The sequence below is a fragment of the Dermacentor albipictus genome, chromosome 1 (genome assembly GCF_038994185.2).
Source record: "Dermacentor albipictus isolate Rhodes 1998 colony chromosome 1, USDA_Dalb.pri_finalv2, whole genome shotgun sequence".
In the NCBI taxonomy this organism is placed as follows: Eukaryota; Metazoa; Arthropoda; class Arachnida; order Ixodida; family Ixodidae; genus Dermacentor; species Dermacentor albipictus.
This window is the reverse complement of record NC_091821.1, coordinates 392,901,729-392,917,092: the sequence shown is the minus strand read 5'-3', so window position 1 is coordinate 392,917,092 and position 15,364 is coordinate 392,901,729. Positions and strand designations below refer to the sequence as shown.

The 15,364-nt window shown below is 46.9% G+C and overlaps 1 protein-coding gene across 2 annotated transcripts in view; it reads left to right on the top strand.

Annotated features, from left to right (window-relative positions):
- LOC135914535 (LIM and senescent cell antigen-like-containing domain protein 1) overlaps nt 1-7,140 on the top strand; it is a 29,751-nt gene extending 22,611 nt beyond the window's left edge. Inside the window, exons 7-10 of one of the 2 annotated variants that reach the window (XM_065447456.1) lie at nt 118-271; nt 2,522-2,660; nt 5,333-5,408; nt 6,167-7,140. In XM_065447456.1, coding sequence (XP_065303528.1) covers nt 118-271; nt 2,522-2,660; nt 5,333-5,408; nt 6,167-6,287 — 490 coding nt within the window. In that variant the 3' untranslated portion in view covers nt 6,288-7,140. The remainder of the gene's footprint in view (nt 1-117; nt 272-2,521; nt 2,661-5,332; nt 5,409-6,166) is intronic. The other variant, XM_065447448.1, reaches the window with a different exon arrangement.
- The last annotated feature ends 8,224 nt before the right edge of the window (nt 7,141-15,364 follow it).

Here is a 15,364-nt window from a genome sequence, read left to right as displayed (position 1 = left end):
CTGTTTGCAGTAATCTGAGGGTCAATGCCTGCGCTCTATTTAACTTCTTGTGTGGAAGGGGAAACTCTCTCCTGCCGAGAGAATTTCTTTTTTTAAGTTCTGCTTCGCTCATCGCAGCGTGGAGCTCACGAGCGACGGGCGCGAGATCAACGGCGAGATGCACTGCCTCAAGTGTCACGACAAGATGGTCACCTCGGTGTGCGCGGCGTGCCGGAGACCCATCGAGGACGCGCGCGTGGCCTGCGCGCTGGGAAAGAAGTGGCACGTCGAGGTACACATACGCGGCCCGTTCGCTGCCGTCGACGGTCGCGAACGCTTCTCGCCGGCATTGTACATTGTCGGAATTACACGGTTTGGACGCCCTCGGCACGTCAGACAGAGCAACGCTGACGAAGCAGAAAGACAAATACGCGAAGACAGGGCAATAATTAATTAAATAATTGATTATGCAATTAATTAATACTGCTCTTGCACTCATTCGTGCCCTCATCTCTCTCTTGCTTCGAGATGAGTGCACCAATGGAAATAAACACAGGGTCAATGAAAAAGAGTTACGAGGATGAGGTCGCAAAAGTACGCAGGCCCTTTTAGTGTGAGAGAGTTTTATGGGTCACAGTCTAAATGTTTTCTCTGAAGCCACCGCACCGATTTTGATAAGTTTGTTGGCTCGAAAACCCTCGTACACATTGTAACAGTATCGCGTAAGCTGTAAATTCATAGAAGCACATTTGTCCGCTTTAAGTGCTCCAACGTGTGGAGTTTACAGAACTGCGATATCTCTCTTTGTGAAGCGTTACGTGGTGCTTCTATTCTTTATCTTAGGCTACCAACTTTGCACAATATTTGTTAAACGTTTGAGGTTCTCTATCGAAATCTCATACCTTCCTACCTGTGAACTTTGCCATTCGTTAACTCTGGCGGGAAACCAAGGGGAGGGGGAGAGAGAGAGCATGCATCTTATTTTTTTAGAGCTTGCCCTAAGCGCACGTCTTTCTTTCTTTTTCTTCTTTTTTTCCCCAGGGATACGCACACTATTGAGTAACGAAGGTCGAAGTTCAGACGCATCAGCATCAGACTTCGAACATATACGGACATGCAACAAATTGTTTTTGGGTCATAGTGACTTTTTCAGACTTAGCCTTTGTCAATTTCACCTGTTTTAAAAACTTATTTGTACAGACTTGGTAAAAACAAGTAGCGCCTATCGAAAGATTTGCTACGGAAAATAATTTTTGCCAAAAGAAATATTTTTTTCGTAGAACTTGACGCAGCACTCGTAAAATTGTAAAACGGGCCCAAATTCGTAATCTGCATGAAAAATTCGGGAGAGTTGGCAGGTATGAAATCTTGCTGCTTATAGCTGCTGTGGTTTAACTTTCTCTCCCAAAATGCAGCAAATTTCATTGAAATTGTAGCAATTGTCTCGTGAAAGCATTTCTGCGTTTTATGTGTATTTGAATGGCCAAATCGGGGTATATACGCCCCGAGCCAGAACTTCCTCGTAACGTTGTTAAAATTTGGGCGCACTGGAACAGCTAATTCTCGGAACACAACCAACGCAGAAAGGACACTAAACACAAGAACACTGCGCTGCATCTACATCCCATAACGTGCTCTTGTGGTTATTTTCTTCAGTGCCGCATGGCAGATATACTTCTCATGTACATTTCATCCACTTGATTTTGCTTTATTCTTTTCTCACTTTCTATGCGTGCTTGTTTGTCCTACTTATTTTTGAGGTCGAGTTCACTATGACGTGCTGGCTAAAGTTGCTCGCCGCGTAAATGACTTAGCTCAAACGGCCGGCTTCACGCTGAATGACCCACAATTCGGTCACACGCCAGTAGTTATGTGCAGTGCAGGGTGTTGCGTTCTCGACGGGACGCATGTCCACCAGGGTGTGTTCAACTTAACGCGATATCTGTGGGACTTCTTCCCTCAACGATTGGCATTACCCGTGCTATACAGAGGCGTTACTGCCACCTTGGTTACTGGCACCTTGCACATTGATTTTACGAGTTTTCTTAAGCTTGACTTTTCAATAGACTAAAAAAGAACTGAAAAATTGTTGTATATACCATCGACGATGATCGTCAACGTAAGTGAATAGCCGAACGCTTCCGGAAAGTTATTCGCGTCATTAAACCAATGCTCCGCTTAAACGTGTATGCACTCATTGCAGTACGGACATTCAGGCGTTCGCCGTTAGCCAGCATACCTATAGCGGTAGTACCCGTAGTGGATATATATATATATATATATATATATATATATATATATATATATATACACACACACTCATGTGAGTGCTAGCACAGGCTTGCGGTGCGTCGGCGGCGTACAACTCCGACAACCACCGACCGCGAGAACGGACGAAAGAGCCAAATAAAGCTACCTATATTCGCTTTCTAAAATAAAGGGGGAAAAAATAACCGTAGTGGCGCGAATGGTATAATCAAGGGGCACAGCGGGGTGTCTCCCTTCCTATCGGCCCACGAAGCCTGTTTTTCTCCCGTTCCAGCACTTCGTGTGCGCGCACTGCGAGAAGCCGTTCCTCGGCCGCAAGCACTACGAGAAGAACGGGCACGCTTACTGCGAGACGCACTTCGAGCAGCTCTTCGGGTTCGTCTGCTTCGTGTGCAACCTGCCGTCGGCACAAGGTATGCATTGTATGCAACGCGTGCGTCGGCGTAATTCCGTGTCTGCGCGCCTGCCTGCGCGCCTGCCTGCGTCGAGATGTGGGCGTCGCCGTCCGTGCGCGCTCGACACGCAGCTTCCGCCGTATAGCCCGCTGCCCGCGTAATTACTATCTGCATAAATTATGCCCCGAGCTACATTTCGTTGTTCACAAACATAGGCCCCGGACGGCTTCCGGTATTGCTCATTATATAGCCCGCTAAATTAAGCGAGCAAGAAATGCATTGGCTCCGATGTCGAGTACAGTGCGTTAAAATCTAAGCCCGCCGACTTTCAACACTTTTCCTCTGTTCATAACGACAATTTTACAAGTGAATGCTGCCCTAAGTTATACGAAAATTTGATGTGTTAGTCTTGAGGCGCAAAGCGCATGTATTTTATCTCAAAACTTTAAAATAGACTTTCCGCACAGCGAAACAACTTAGAAATGCGCCTTGTGTTCCCGCGCAGCAGACCGGTATAGAGCCCGTACCCGCCGTGGTTTCTTAGGGGCTATGGTGTTGGGCCGCTAAGCACGAGGCCGCGGGATCTTATCCCGGCTACGGCGGCCGCATTTCGATAGGGCCGAAATGCGAAAACACCCGTGTATTTAGATTTAGGTGCACGCTAAAGAACCCCAGGTGGTCTAAATTTCCGGAGTCCCCGACTATACGGCGTGCCTCATAATCAGAAAGTGGTTTTGGCATGCAAAACCGTAATTAATTAATTAATTACTTGATTGGTTATCTAATGATTAATTATCACGTCCGTGACCGGACGTTTCTTGGGGCCGCACTCTTGCTGCTGTTATCGCGCAAGTGAAATCGTCTATATACAAAGTCTCCTTACGCCCACTCGAACAAAAAAGTAATATTACTACGATAACGCGTACTAACCCCGAGTTAGGATGTTTCAGCTAACTCATGCCAAGCCTTATAAAATCCGTATGCTACCAATCAATGATCGATACTGCACGCTTGACCACATGAGTATAAGCCGCAGGCAAAAGTGATACGTGACGGCCACACCTGTCGCCTCCACTGCATCGCCTTCCGCCGTCAAGACCTTCTCGACCTTCGCACAGTGTCAACAGCAAGAACGCTGATAGAGATGCAAGAATTGTCATGCGTTATTTATCGCATATCCCATGTCTCCATTTGCCTCATTTCTTTGACAGACGAGATATACCTGCCGAGACGAGATGCTGCGGCGCCATCTGTCGCGGCAGCATCGACCGTTCGTTGATAGCATGTTTGAGGGCACTAATGTCGCTCCGCGCTAGTGTCCAGTCACGTGGTCATCATCATCATCAGCAGCAGCAGCCGTAGCAGCAGCGTATTTTATGTCCACTGCAGGACGAAGGCCTCTCCCTGCGATCTCCACTTAAGCCTGTCCTGCGCCAACCGATTCAACTGGTACATTTTTTTCAAATCTCGCACACTTTCCTTGCGGCCTTGAAAAATTATAACCACAGCAGCTATCATCAAGGAAAGAAATTATTTAGATATTTGTCAATAGCTTCAACATCTCCATTGAATATTTTGTGTTTGAAGCAATACTTTAGAAGGTGGGTAATTAATTATTGTTAATTAATTCCCTAAGCTCATAGTAAAGAACATACTCTGAGCTGTTCAAGGCGACAGTGAACAATACTAAATTGCTTGCATTTTTGTAACGCACGCGTGAATTTGGCATCAGTTAGTTAAAACTCCTTGTATATGTATGGTGTTGCCAAGATAGAGTATAAATAACCGCTGGTAGAAGCTTTAAGAAACGCTGAAACCCGAAATACATGCAGTGCTCTCATTGTTGCTAAATAACCTCGCCGGACTCAGGCTTCGATCATAAACACAGCATACAAATTTATTTGCGCCTGCATAGGCATACCACGAAGGAAACATGGCACTGGAAATAAAGCCGCCTTCGTACGTGACGTTTGACAGCGCGAGCTTGGACAAAGGACGGCGAAAGAGGCGACAAACGCTCCGTTCTTTCGCACTGTCAAATGTTATGGATCAAAGCATACTGACCCAGTCGCATGCCTTCGTACGGAGGGCAGGACGCACATGAGTGACGCGACAGTGATAGTGTGACGTGAGCGCTGGCGCCTCACCGTCGGGCGACCATGAAGCGATCGTGGCTTGGTGAGGAGGCCAGCTTGATGCTCGTCCCAACTGTGAGGCACAATCAATCACGTGACCGTCACATCACTCGTGGGCGTCTACTATGAACGGGAAAGTTGCGCTCTTCGACGGTGCAGTTTCGCTTGACTGCGTGAAATTGGCCGAGTTTCATCAGGCTGTAAAAAAATATTAGCCTCAACTCCTCGCATTTCTGGAAACGGTTATGAGCACCTCGGAGGGCGCGCTTCAAGTATTCCTTTGGGATCAATCGCGCGGCTATATTTGGTTAAAAAGTTAATTAGTCTGATTTGCATAATTATTTATCTAGTTGCTATACATTGAATCATTTTCAAGTGTGACTCTGTCGTAGAGGCATTTCCAGGGGAAATCATTTCGCTATCTCATGTTCCCTATATTAAACGAATTGCGAACGCATTTTGTGAGACACCCGATATACGTGGGTAACTAAACGAAGCGAACGTTACAAGCGCTCATCAAATTTACACTGACCACGTCCTCTGTTCCTTGTACAGGCTACAAGTCTCTGAACAAAATGTGGTGCCCGCCGCACTTCAACTGCTCGTATTGTGACAGGCCTCTTGCTACGAAGTAAGTTGCATCGCTTAATTCCATATTCATTCATCTGCAATTGCAGCACTATTGAGCTTTGTTTTCCTGTTTTCTTTATGGCAGTATTTTCTTATTGCACTTTCTTGCTTTCTTGTGCTTTCTTTTCGTATAGCCGAGTCGATAACACTGCAAACGTTAATTCTTTGATTTTATTCTTCAAAGAAACGTTATGCAACGTTATGATGTTGTGACCAGAATGTATAGGACAGTTTCGGTGTGAAGCTATATCGTTAAAGGGACCCTAAAGAATAACGCAAACTCAAGCTCCGCTGGTAAATGAAGCGTCTCGTGTAGTAGAAACGGCCGCTATTACCGTCAACGAACACTATTAGTAAGCAAAAAAAAAAAATCATGGAACAATTCAAAACGTGTCGACGTGAAGCTCCTGCAATTGATCGCTAGGACGCCATGAATTTTGAGCATCTATATATACTCTGGTCGAGTTAGTTGTTTTTCGCTAAGGAAGCACTGTGCATTCCAAAAGAGCCAAATAGCCAACATAGCAAGTTTCGCGAGCATTTCCTGCGCCATGGCAGCCCTAATGCGAGGAAGTACTTTGAAATGTATGACACGACACTGACCATTTGTGCTGCAATTGAAGCAACAAATTCGAGTTTTAAAAACTTCCAAGCGTGCTATATTGCGGTGTGCTGGAGTGAAATCTCTCTCTCTCTCTCTCCTTTACCAATACGACAATTAACAGAATAAAAGATTGGTTCGTCGTTCGTTTCACGCAGGTCAAGGTTTCTCGACGTTGACCTGAGGCCCGTATGCAAGAAATGCTTCGAGAAGTTTCCCAGCAAGCTGAAAAAGCGCCTTCTCAAGACGACGGAGAAAAGCAGCCTTCCGAACAAGTAGAAACATGTGTCTAAAGAAAATTGTCTTTTTTAACGTAGAAAAACAAGAGATTTAAAGTTATCGTGTTCTTACAACTGAGATTGGAAGAAAGGCCGTTATGTTTTAAAGGCTCACTAAAATTATCAGCAAGATGTAATATTATATTGAATCAGAATTAGTGCTAAGACTCATGCGCAGACTTGTAGGTATCTAACGGTGGTGCTGTCGGATCAACAATGACGACGAATATCTATAGCGTTATGGGTTAGACGCAAATTAAGTGTTTCGATAGAAGAAGAAGAAATGGTAGGGAGGGGGGGTGTAAAAATAAACAGAGCGTTTTCTCTACGCTTACACTGTTGTTTCGTTGCACTCGTGTGTTAAACACGATCGCGCTTAGTTACTTAATTATCATTTACTGTCAATTCATCTCAGTTACTGTAAGCAGAATAGTGACCAGAATGTCTCCGATTGCGCTAACGCTGATCAACGCAGTGTGTACGTGACATCGAATATTCCCTCCCGCAGAAGATAAGGCCACAAAAATAATTAAATAACAATAAAATAATTAACGTTGTACCACTGACGTGGAAAGTTTAGGTGCATGTACCAAGAAAGAGCCATGGTTCAAAAGAGCCCCGTGAACAGGTTACCCGTTTCAATGCCCACATGTATGCCGGCGAGGATCACATTCAAAGCACGTGCACGATGTGATTCACGCTTTAGCATTTCCGCGTCTCCTTGAGACACGAGGAATGCCAGAACCTCAAGACGCTGACCGGCGATACCGGGCTTCTCTGAGAAATGCTTACACAGCAGCCGCGAACGTTTCGCATGAGACCCGCTCTTTGGACTTCTATCAGCAGACGTCAGCTACCTGGCTCGAGATGCGACATCAGTATTACATATTCGCTTTCTCTTTACGATGGCCCCGAGAAAGGAGGCCCGTAATGAGGTCACGAACATGAGACGACACCCACAAGCAATGCCTGTGTGTCTACCCGGCTTCCGGGAGTACGTGCGAGCGCAAAATGTTTATAGGCATGAGAATAAGCAGATGCACTGTTGGCGCAGACTTGCCACCAAGCCCTTGACTCAGAGTATAGATACGCCCTTGACACGCATCGTGTACCTTTCATGCAAACCGCGTTCCCGTGGCACACATCGGTAAGCATAGTCTAGCTGCTTCACGGACGCCATGTCTAAACGTATGTCTCCTTGCGAACTATCACGCGATTTTCTTGTACTTTTGGTGATCGTTTTCCTTTGTGTGTGTGTGTGTGTGTGTGTGTGTGTGTGTGTGTGTGTGTGTGTGTGTGTTTTGCCGTTTCATGTTGGTGAGCACGTCATTAGCGAATAGGAATAAAAGCTTCTACGAGAATGAGGTGCTGTGATTTTGGTAAAACGTGCACCAAGGATATAAAAGTATATGCATGTAGCTAAATCCACCGGCGAAAAAAAAAAGGCAAGTGACCTTGAGAACACAACAAAAACGAGGTGACTCATTTATTGTTACCTTGCTCATGGCATCAATGTCGGCTTCGAGCTCGTTTTCCACTCCACTTCATGGCTTTGCTTTCGTGAGCGATTGCGACCTCACCTCGACAGCGTCGTGCGAACGCGAAAGTTTCAGGCATTGTCAAGCTGTCGTGTTACATCTCTGTGTCGTTTTTGCGATGGACAGAAATTGTTTCTCCCATTTCACCTGCGCTCCTTCATTAAGGGCACTTCCGCTCTCCCCTTTCCTTGCAGAGTAACATGCAGGTGAATGCTTTGTACACAGGAGAACCTCTCTGCGTTCAACAAAGAGTATCTCTCTCTCGCTCGCTCGCTCGCTCGCTCGCTTTGCGACGAACACGTTGTTGTTGTTTCAAAACATGGTTCGATTGAGCATCGTCTTCAAGAGGAGGATAATAATAATAATAATAATAATAATAATAATAATTTGCTTGCGATAAGATGGTTTAGAAGGCTTCATATATTAATCCATGTGGGTTAAGATATAGCTAGGCAGAAAAATGACAAACGAAGGAAACTACGCCAAGAAACTCTGGCAGACCTGTGTGATCTTGCACCGCGATAGGCCAAACTCCGGCAACGCAATTTTCGGCGACACACTGGCCGCTGCGCGGTGCGTGCTCCTTGTTGTAACCGCGGAACGTTTTCCCAGCACGAAGGCGTTTAGTATTTCAGCGAAAATTTTCACCTGTCTCGCCGGCGCCGGCGACCTTGAATGCCTGCATGATTAGTGAAGCCCTCGCGATAACACTTCTGTACCTACAGACACACTTCCAACGGCTTATATTGTAAACACAAAGGGTCCTCATCCAAATAGAGCATACCATACATACATAGGGGGACCGAAAGAAAAAAAGAAACCCGACTGTATAAAATATATATATTATTTAGGACAAAGAGTAGTAAGCACCTTCGAAATAATCTCTAACGAAGCCAATACTCTTGTTCAACCTTTTCCTCCACTTTTGGAAGCGACTCTGGAGCTCCTCAAGCACAGTGCTGTCGAGCGGCCCTAGCCTGCGAAGTTGTCTTCATCTCGTGCACAGAGGCAAATCTCCTAATCGCATTTTCTTAAAAATAAAGAAAAATAATCACAGGGAGCTCGGTCTGATGAATAGGGTACGTGGGGAACGCCAGCCCATCCCTCAGAGGCTGAATACCACGTCATTACACTAAAGCAGTGTGAACTGCGACGCATGTGCCGTCGTGATGGAGAAAGCCAATCGCCCGTATTTCACGAATTTGCGCGTCTACCTAGCGCATTCTTTCTTAATTTCTTAGCGCATTCTTTCTTTCTTCTTCATTCTTCTTCATTCATTCTTTCTTCTCTCTTAGCGCATTCTTTCTTTCTTACCTAGCGCCTTAATACCTCCTAGTAAAATTTCTGATTGACACTCCCCCTGCCTGGGAGAAACAAATTCCCGTTGCACTATTCCAAAAGAGAGATGGAGAAACGATGATCACCGGCTTTACACGAGCGCGCTTGCCACATTTCTTGCGCTCTTGCTGAATTAGTGTTCAACTGACTCCAAACTAACTACAGCGAAGCTGTATGTGGTGTAAGGATTGGGGGGCTCAATCCTACCGTTCGTAACCTGTTCTCAAGATTGGAGTCGGGCATGAATTAGATGGTAGCTGGCCCATGCCGTCGTCCAACTTATCCACGCTGAGGACGTTGTCGAAGGGAAGGACTGCTTCTCATCGAGAATGAGGAATATGGGTTTATTCACAGTATCTACATAAGGACGTTGCAGTTCATCAGTCTAGCATGGCTGCGAGAGAAAGTACACTGAGCAGCCGCACATTAGCAGTTTATAAACACTTGGTCCTCAATCGATCCCAAGGTGAGGGAAACGTTCGACAAGGCACCGTATACGAGACTCCTCTCTGCGGGTGGGACACACGCACACACACACACTCACACACACACACACACACACACACACACACACACACACACACACACACACACACACACACACACACACACACACTTCTTTGCTCGAGGTTCACGGTCCCCAACCGAGGCCAGACGGCCTTCCCAGAACTCGGGGCTTACGTCAGGAAAGGTGCCTTTTATTCCCCGAGCTGACTCCCGCAGCGCGGCCGCCGCTTCCCCATTGTCTTGCGTCTTGAACGGCGCGTGGGAAGGGGCCTCGAACTACGTTCCCTCGGGGACTCCCTCGTTCACAGCAGACCAGGTCGGCGGAGGCGGGTTCAGGCACAAAGCTTGCTTCGTCGAACTCATCTTGGCTCCAGCGACGGAGAGTCGAGGACGCGCGTATTGTTATCCGCACACAGTCTACTTAGTGACGCCGTGGCTAGAGGTTTGCGGTGGCGTTCCAAGAAAAGTTGACGCCGCTGTCGCAACCGGCTGACAAAACTTGCATCTCAGCGGGCCGTTCTTAACACTGGCTAGGGTTCCGTGCATTTTTTGTTCTCCGTAAACAAAAACTATCATCATCAATGGCACATACCTACGTAAGCAAGCAAAAGATGTAATGGATCATAGCCCCGTAAAGCAGAGGGTATACAAGCACTTAGCCAAGTGAAGCGAACAGTGCTTACATTCGTTTTAGTCACGCATACAACATACAGAATAGCATGTCGAAAAATATCGTGATAAACGCTCATATCCCCTAAGCAAGGAAAAAATTCAATGGTTCATACCCCCTTAAACAAAAAAAAATGCAATGGCTCATAGGCTTCATGGCTACTCACTTTGCGTGGGTTAGTTGCGACGGCACTACTCCTATGATCGTGGTCGGTTATTTCGATGTGGATGAGTCGGGACCGAAAAGGGAGTGGTTTATGTGTTTCGTGTTGCAGACATAACGCTTGCGATGCCGCACCGATCCGGCCCAACCAACCACCCAGCGGCGTACGTGCATCGATTTGGCATTATCAAAGAATGTGCTTGCAGTGGCGAGTGAAATAATGACCACCGATCAAGACAGTAAATGTGCGTGCGTACCTTTCGTCACGATGACCACACATTAAAACAATAAACGAGTTCGTACCTTTGTTCAAAACTCTGTGTCACCTCCGTGTGCTATGCTAAACAGCTTCGCTGGTCATCCCCCTTCACAAAGTGGTATGGATAGTTTTTTTTCCCTGGGATCATACCTGTAGCACCAGCTCACGCACGGAACAAGCATCGCGACATCGAGTCGTAAGTAAAATTCCACTCTCAAAATCCACTCTCAAGAGCTTCAACGCATGCCAGAAGCTTGAGAAATATCGTCAATTGTTTACAGCAGTGAATGTCGTTGGTTCTTTGCCGAACCCCTTCGATAATATCGTAGCTATCCCACATTTACAAACGAAGCGCCGTTACAATGACAAAACGTTAGTAGTACGACTACATTATTGTATCAACACACCTTTGAACTTTTGCATACACAACGCCCTTTGTACATAGTGTCAAGAATGGCGAGTTGCGCAACAAGATTGCCACCTTGCCACCCGATTACGACAAGGGGTGCAAGACGCGCACCTCTCCCTCTCCGTCGCTGCAGCTGGGAGGCGTTCAAAGAAGCGGCCTTTGCGCTGGAATCCGCCGCCTTCCTCCAGCCCCTTCGACATTGTGACGGGACGAGTTCGGTGCGTGGACAATGATTCCAGAGTTCCCCAACGCGGAGCTGATTTGACACGCCTGGACAAGCCGCCGTGGGGACGACGTATTTTTGTGCTTCTCACGGTTCGGAGTGGCGCGGAACAACGAGCGACGCTCGATCGGCAACGATAGTTTCCCGGAACGGCACCCCGCGCGGTTGCCTCTGTGTACAGAGCGCGGTTGCCTTTGTGTACGTAAACTGATCTTCAGAGCAGCTGCGAGTTGGTGATGTGTAAACGAACAGTCGCCGCGTCGTAGGAACGGCGGATCGAGTGTATAAAAACTGTGGTTGTGCGAATGCTGAGGACACACTTCTCTTGAGCAGTCATGTTAGACTGGTTCACTTCTCTCATGCAGTCCTGTTGGACTAATACTCTTTTTCTCAAGCAGTCATGTTAGACTGAGTTAATTTCTGTAAATAAACCCTTTTCCTCGTTCTCGATGAGAAGCAGTTCTTCACTTCATCAACGATCTCAGCGTAAATAAGTTGGACGACGGCATGGGCCAGCTACCTTCGAATTCATGCCGTACTCCAATCTTGGCAAAGGACCACGGACGATGGGATTGAGCCCCCAATCCTGACAACTGGCTGACAGCGGTGAGATGGACTTTGCGACATGGTGCTGTATCTGCGGTGAGTGCTTGGTTTTTGCTTTGACTCTCTAGGCTTCATTTTGTGGTTGTTCTGTTTAGAACAGTAGGGAAGCTAGATTGCTGTGTGTTAGCTAGGTTGTGTTTACCTAGCTTGATTTAGAGAGCAGAATCAAGGCAGTAAAACAGCAGTCATGGAGTTAAGGGCACTGCTGAGAGACGAGTTGTTGATTGTTGGTGAGGAACTGGGCCTAGATGTACGCAAGGAAATGCTCAAATCGGAATTATTGGAGCTAATTTCCAATCAGGCCAGTGAGCAAGATATTGAAATGGGATTGGAACTTCTCAAAAAGAGAGAGAAACGGGAAAGAGAAAGAGAAGAACGGGACCGAGAAAGAGAAGAAAGGGACAGAGAAAAGCAAGAGAGAGAGGAACGCGATAAAGATCGCGAGTTTCAGTTAAGGAAAATGCAACTTGAACTTGAAAGCAAACGTTTGGAGTTGTCTCAAGGAAGTGAAGGCGCTCTGGGACGATCAAGTGAGGCAGAATCGTACCGCATGGACAGGCTATTAAAGCCATTTGAGGTCGGGACCGACATAGGCTTGTTCCTATGCAATTTTGAAAGGACTTGCGAAAAGATGAACTTCGGCCCGAGTACATGGCCACAGCGGTTGCTGTCTATGTTGCCGTGTGAGGCAGCGGAAGTAATCGCCAGATTGAGTGTGCAGGATGCATATGATTATGCAAAAGTTAAGGCTAGTCTCCTGAAGAAATACCGCCTTTCAGCCGAAGCTTTTCGGCAAAGGTTTAGGAGCACAGGCAAGAAAGATAGCGAGGGCTATCCGGAGTTTGCATATAGCTTAAAGGCCAACCTAGTCGAGTGGCTTAAAAGCGCGGAAGCGTACGACAGCAGAGACATGATCATTGAATGCATGTGTCTAGAGCAGTTTTACAAAACCATCCCCCAAGCTGTGAAACTGTGGGTGCAAGACAGAGGTAATGTAAACACTGTGGAAAGGGCGGCTGAATTAGCCGAAGAGTACGCAACCCGTAGAAAGTTGAACGCCGAGGAGGGAAACTGGGACGGTCGAAATGGACCGCGGAAACCATTTCCGTTCAAAAAGGGTGCGCAAACTAGACGATCAGAGCCTGTAGACATGGCGGAAAAGCCCGCAGAAAAGAGCGAGGAGAAACTTAACGGAGAAACCGCACAAAAGGAACAGAAAAGAAAATTCGAATCTGTTAGACCAATTCGCTGTTACAAATGCCACAAACTGGGACATATAGCTGTAAACTGCGAGAAGTCTAGCGTAGTTTTTTCCTACGTGGAGGAAAAAGATGAGAATATGGAACTTTTAAGTCCATATCTCCACGACCTGCAAGTTAATGGAAAACCATGCCGAGTGCTAAGAGACAGTGCCGCCACGCTGGACATTGTCCATCCGTCTTACGTGATGGTAGATGACTTCACCGGAGAAGTAGCATGGATAAAACAGGTTGTAGAAGAACACAGCGTGTGTCTGCCCATGGCCAAAGTCAAAATCAGTGGACCATTCGGGGAGCTAGAGACTGAGGCTGCAGTTTCCAAATTTTTGTCACTGCAGTATCCCTACATCTTTTCGAATCGTTCGAATCAGTTACTGCGTGACAGAGGGCTCAAACTGGGAGAGGGCATAGTACAGGCATTGACCCGAGGCCAAGCTCGTAAGATCGCGGCGCTTTCGGCTGAAAATGCTCAAGCTCCTCCAGCTGAAGCAGAAAAGGGGATAGCTTCAATACCCGAATCCGAGCTAGGCCCGAGGGACAAAAGAACAGTTGAGGAGAGCCTGCCAGTTGACCAGCTCAATGAGAGCGTAGCACTAGAGTGTCAGAGTTCTAGCCTGCAGGAAGAGCATGCAGACGCGCTCACAAGCGAGACAGGGTCGTTATTATCACCGGCCTCAAAGAACTTTGATCAACTCTTACGCGTGGATAGAGAGTCACTGGCAGCTGAGCAAAATAATGATGAGAGCTTAGCTAAATTACGTGACACAGCTAAAGAAGGCATTGCTAGGCGCAACGTAACGATACATGAGAAAGGAGGATTGTTGTATCGGCATTACAGAGATCGAAAGGGTAGGATTTTAGATCAGTTAGTCATACCTACTAAGTATAGGGAGGACCTTTTGAGTCTTTGTCATGGAAATGGGTGGTCCGGCCACCTAGGCATAAACAAATCAAAGGAAAGATTGCTTATGGAATACTACTGGCCTGGCTGTTTCAAAGATGTAGAAAACTTTGTAAGATCATGCGACGCCTGCCAGCGTTCTGGTAAACCAGGAGAGACTTGGAAAGCTCCACTGAAGGTAGTGCCCTTAATAACAGAGCCTTTCAGACGACTTGTAATAGACACGGTAGGGCCTCTTCCAAAAACAAAATCAGGCTACAGGTACTTGTTTACCATGCTGTGTCCGGCTACAAAGTTTCCAGAAGCAATCCCTTTGAAAGAGCTCAGCTCCACCGAAGTAGTAGACGCGCTTTTGACAGTGTTTGCACGAGTTGGGTTTCCAGCCGAAATTCAGGCAGATCAAGGGTCAGTATTCACGAGCGCACTGACTTCCACATTCTTGCAAAAGTGCGGGGTAAAGTTAATTCACAGTTCTGTCTATCACCCTCAGTCAAACAGTGTAGAGAGGTGGCATTCGGTGCTTAAGCGAGTTTTGCGTGCGCTCTGTTACGAGCACAAGGAGGACTGGGAGAACTGTCTGCCGGCAACTTTGTTTGCTTTGCGAACGGTTCCACATGAAGCGACAGGGTTCTCACCAGCAGAACTAGTGTATGGGAGGACACTCCGTTCTCCACTGAGAATGTTAAGAGAGATGTGGGAGGAAAGAGGGGAGAGTCCAACCGTGGTTGAATACGTGCTAAATTTACTGGAACGGCTAAGCGCAACCCAAGAACTAGTCGGAAAGAACATGGCACTAGCTCAAAAGAACGCCAAATTCTATTACGACAGGAATGCGAGGCTTCGTACGTTTAACGCCGGAGACCAGGTAATGATCCTCAAACCTTCAAGAAAGAACAAGCTTGAAGTTCACTGGGACGGGCCCGTTAAAGTGTTGCACAAACTTTCAGAAACTAACTATGCTTTGAGAATGCCCGGTCGCAGGAAGGAAGTGAGGATATATCACTGTAATTTGATGAAGCCGTATGTAGAGCGGAGCGGAGTCGTTAACTATACTGTCAAAGAGCCGGATGGCATTGGTACCAAGTTTAAGGAGTATAGGGCAACCTCCAACTCTGAAATCGGCCTAGAAGAAGTAGTAGAACACTCGGTAAGCTCTCATGCTCTAAGACCCGAGCAGCTAGATGAGCTAAAAGGGGTGTTAGGGGA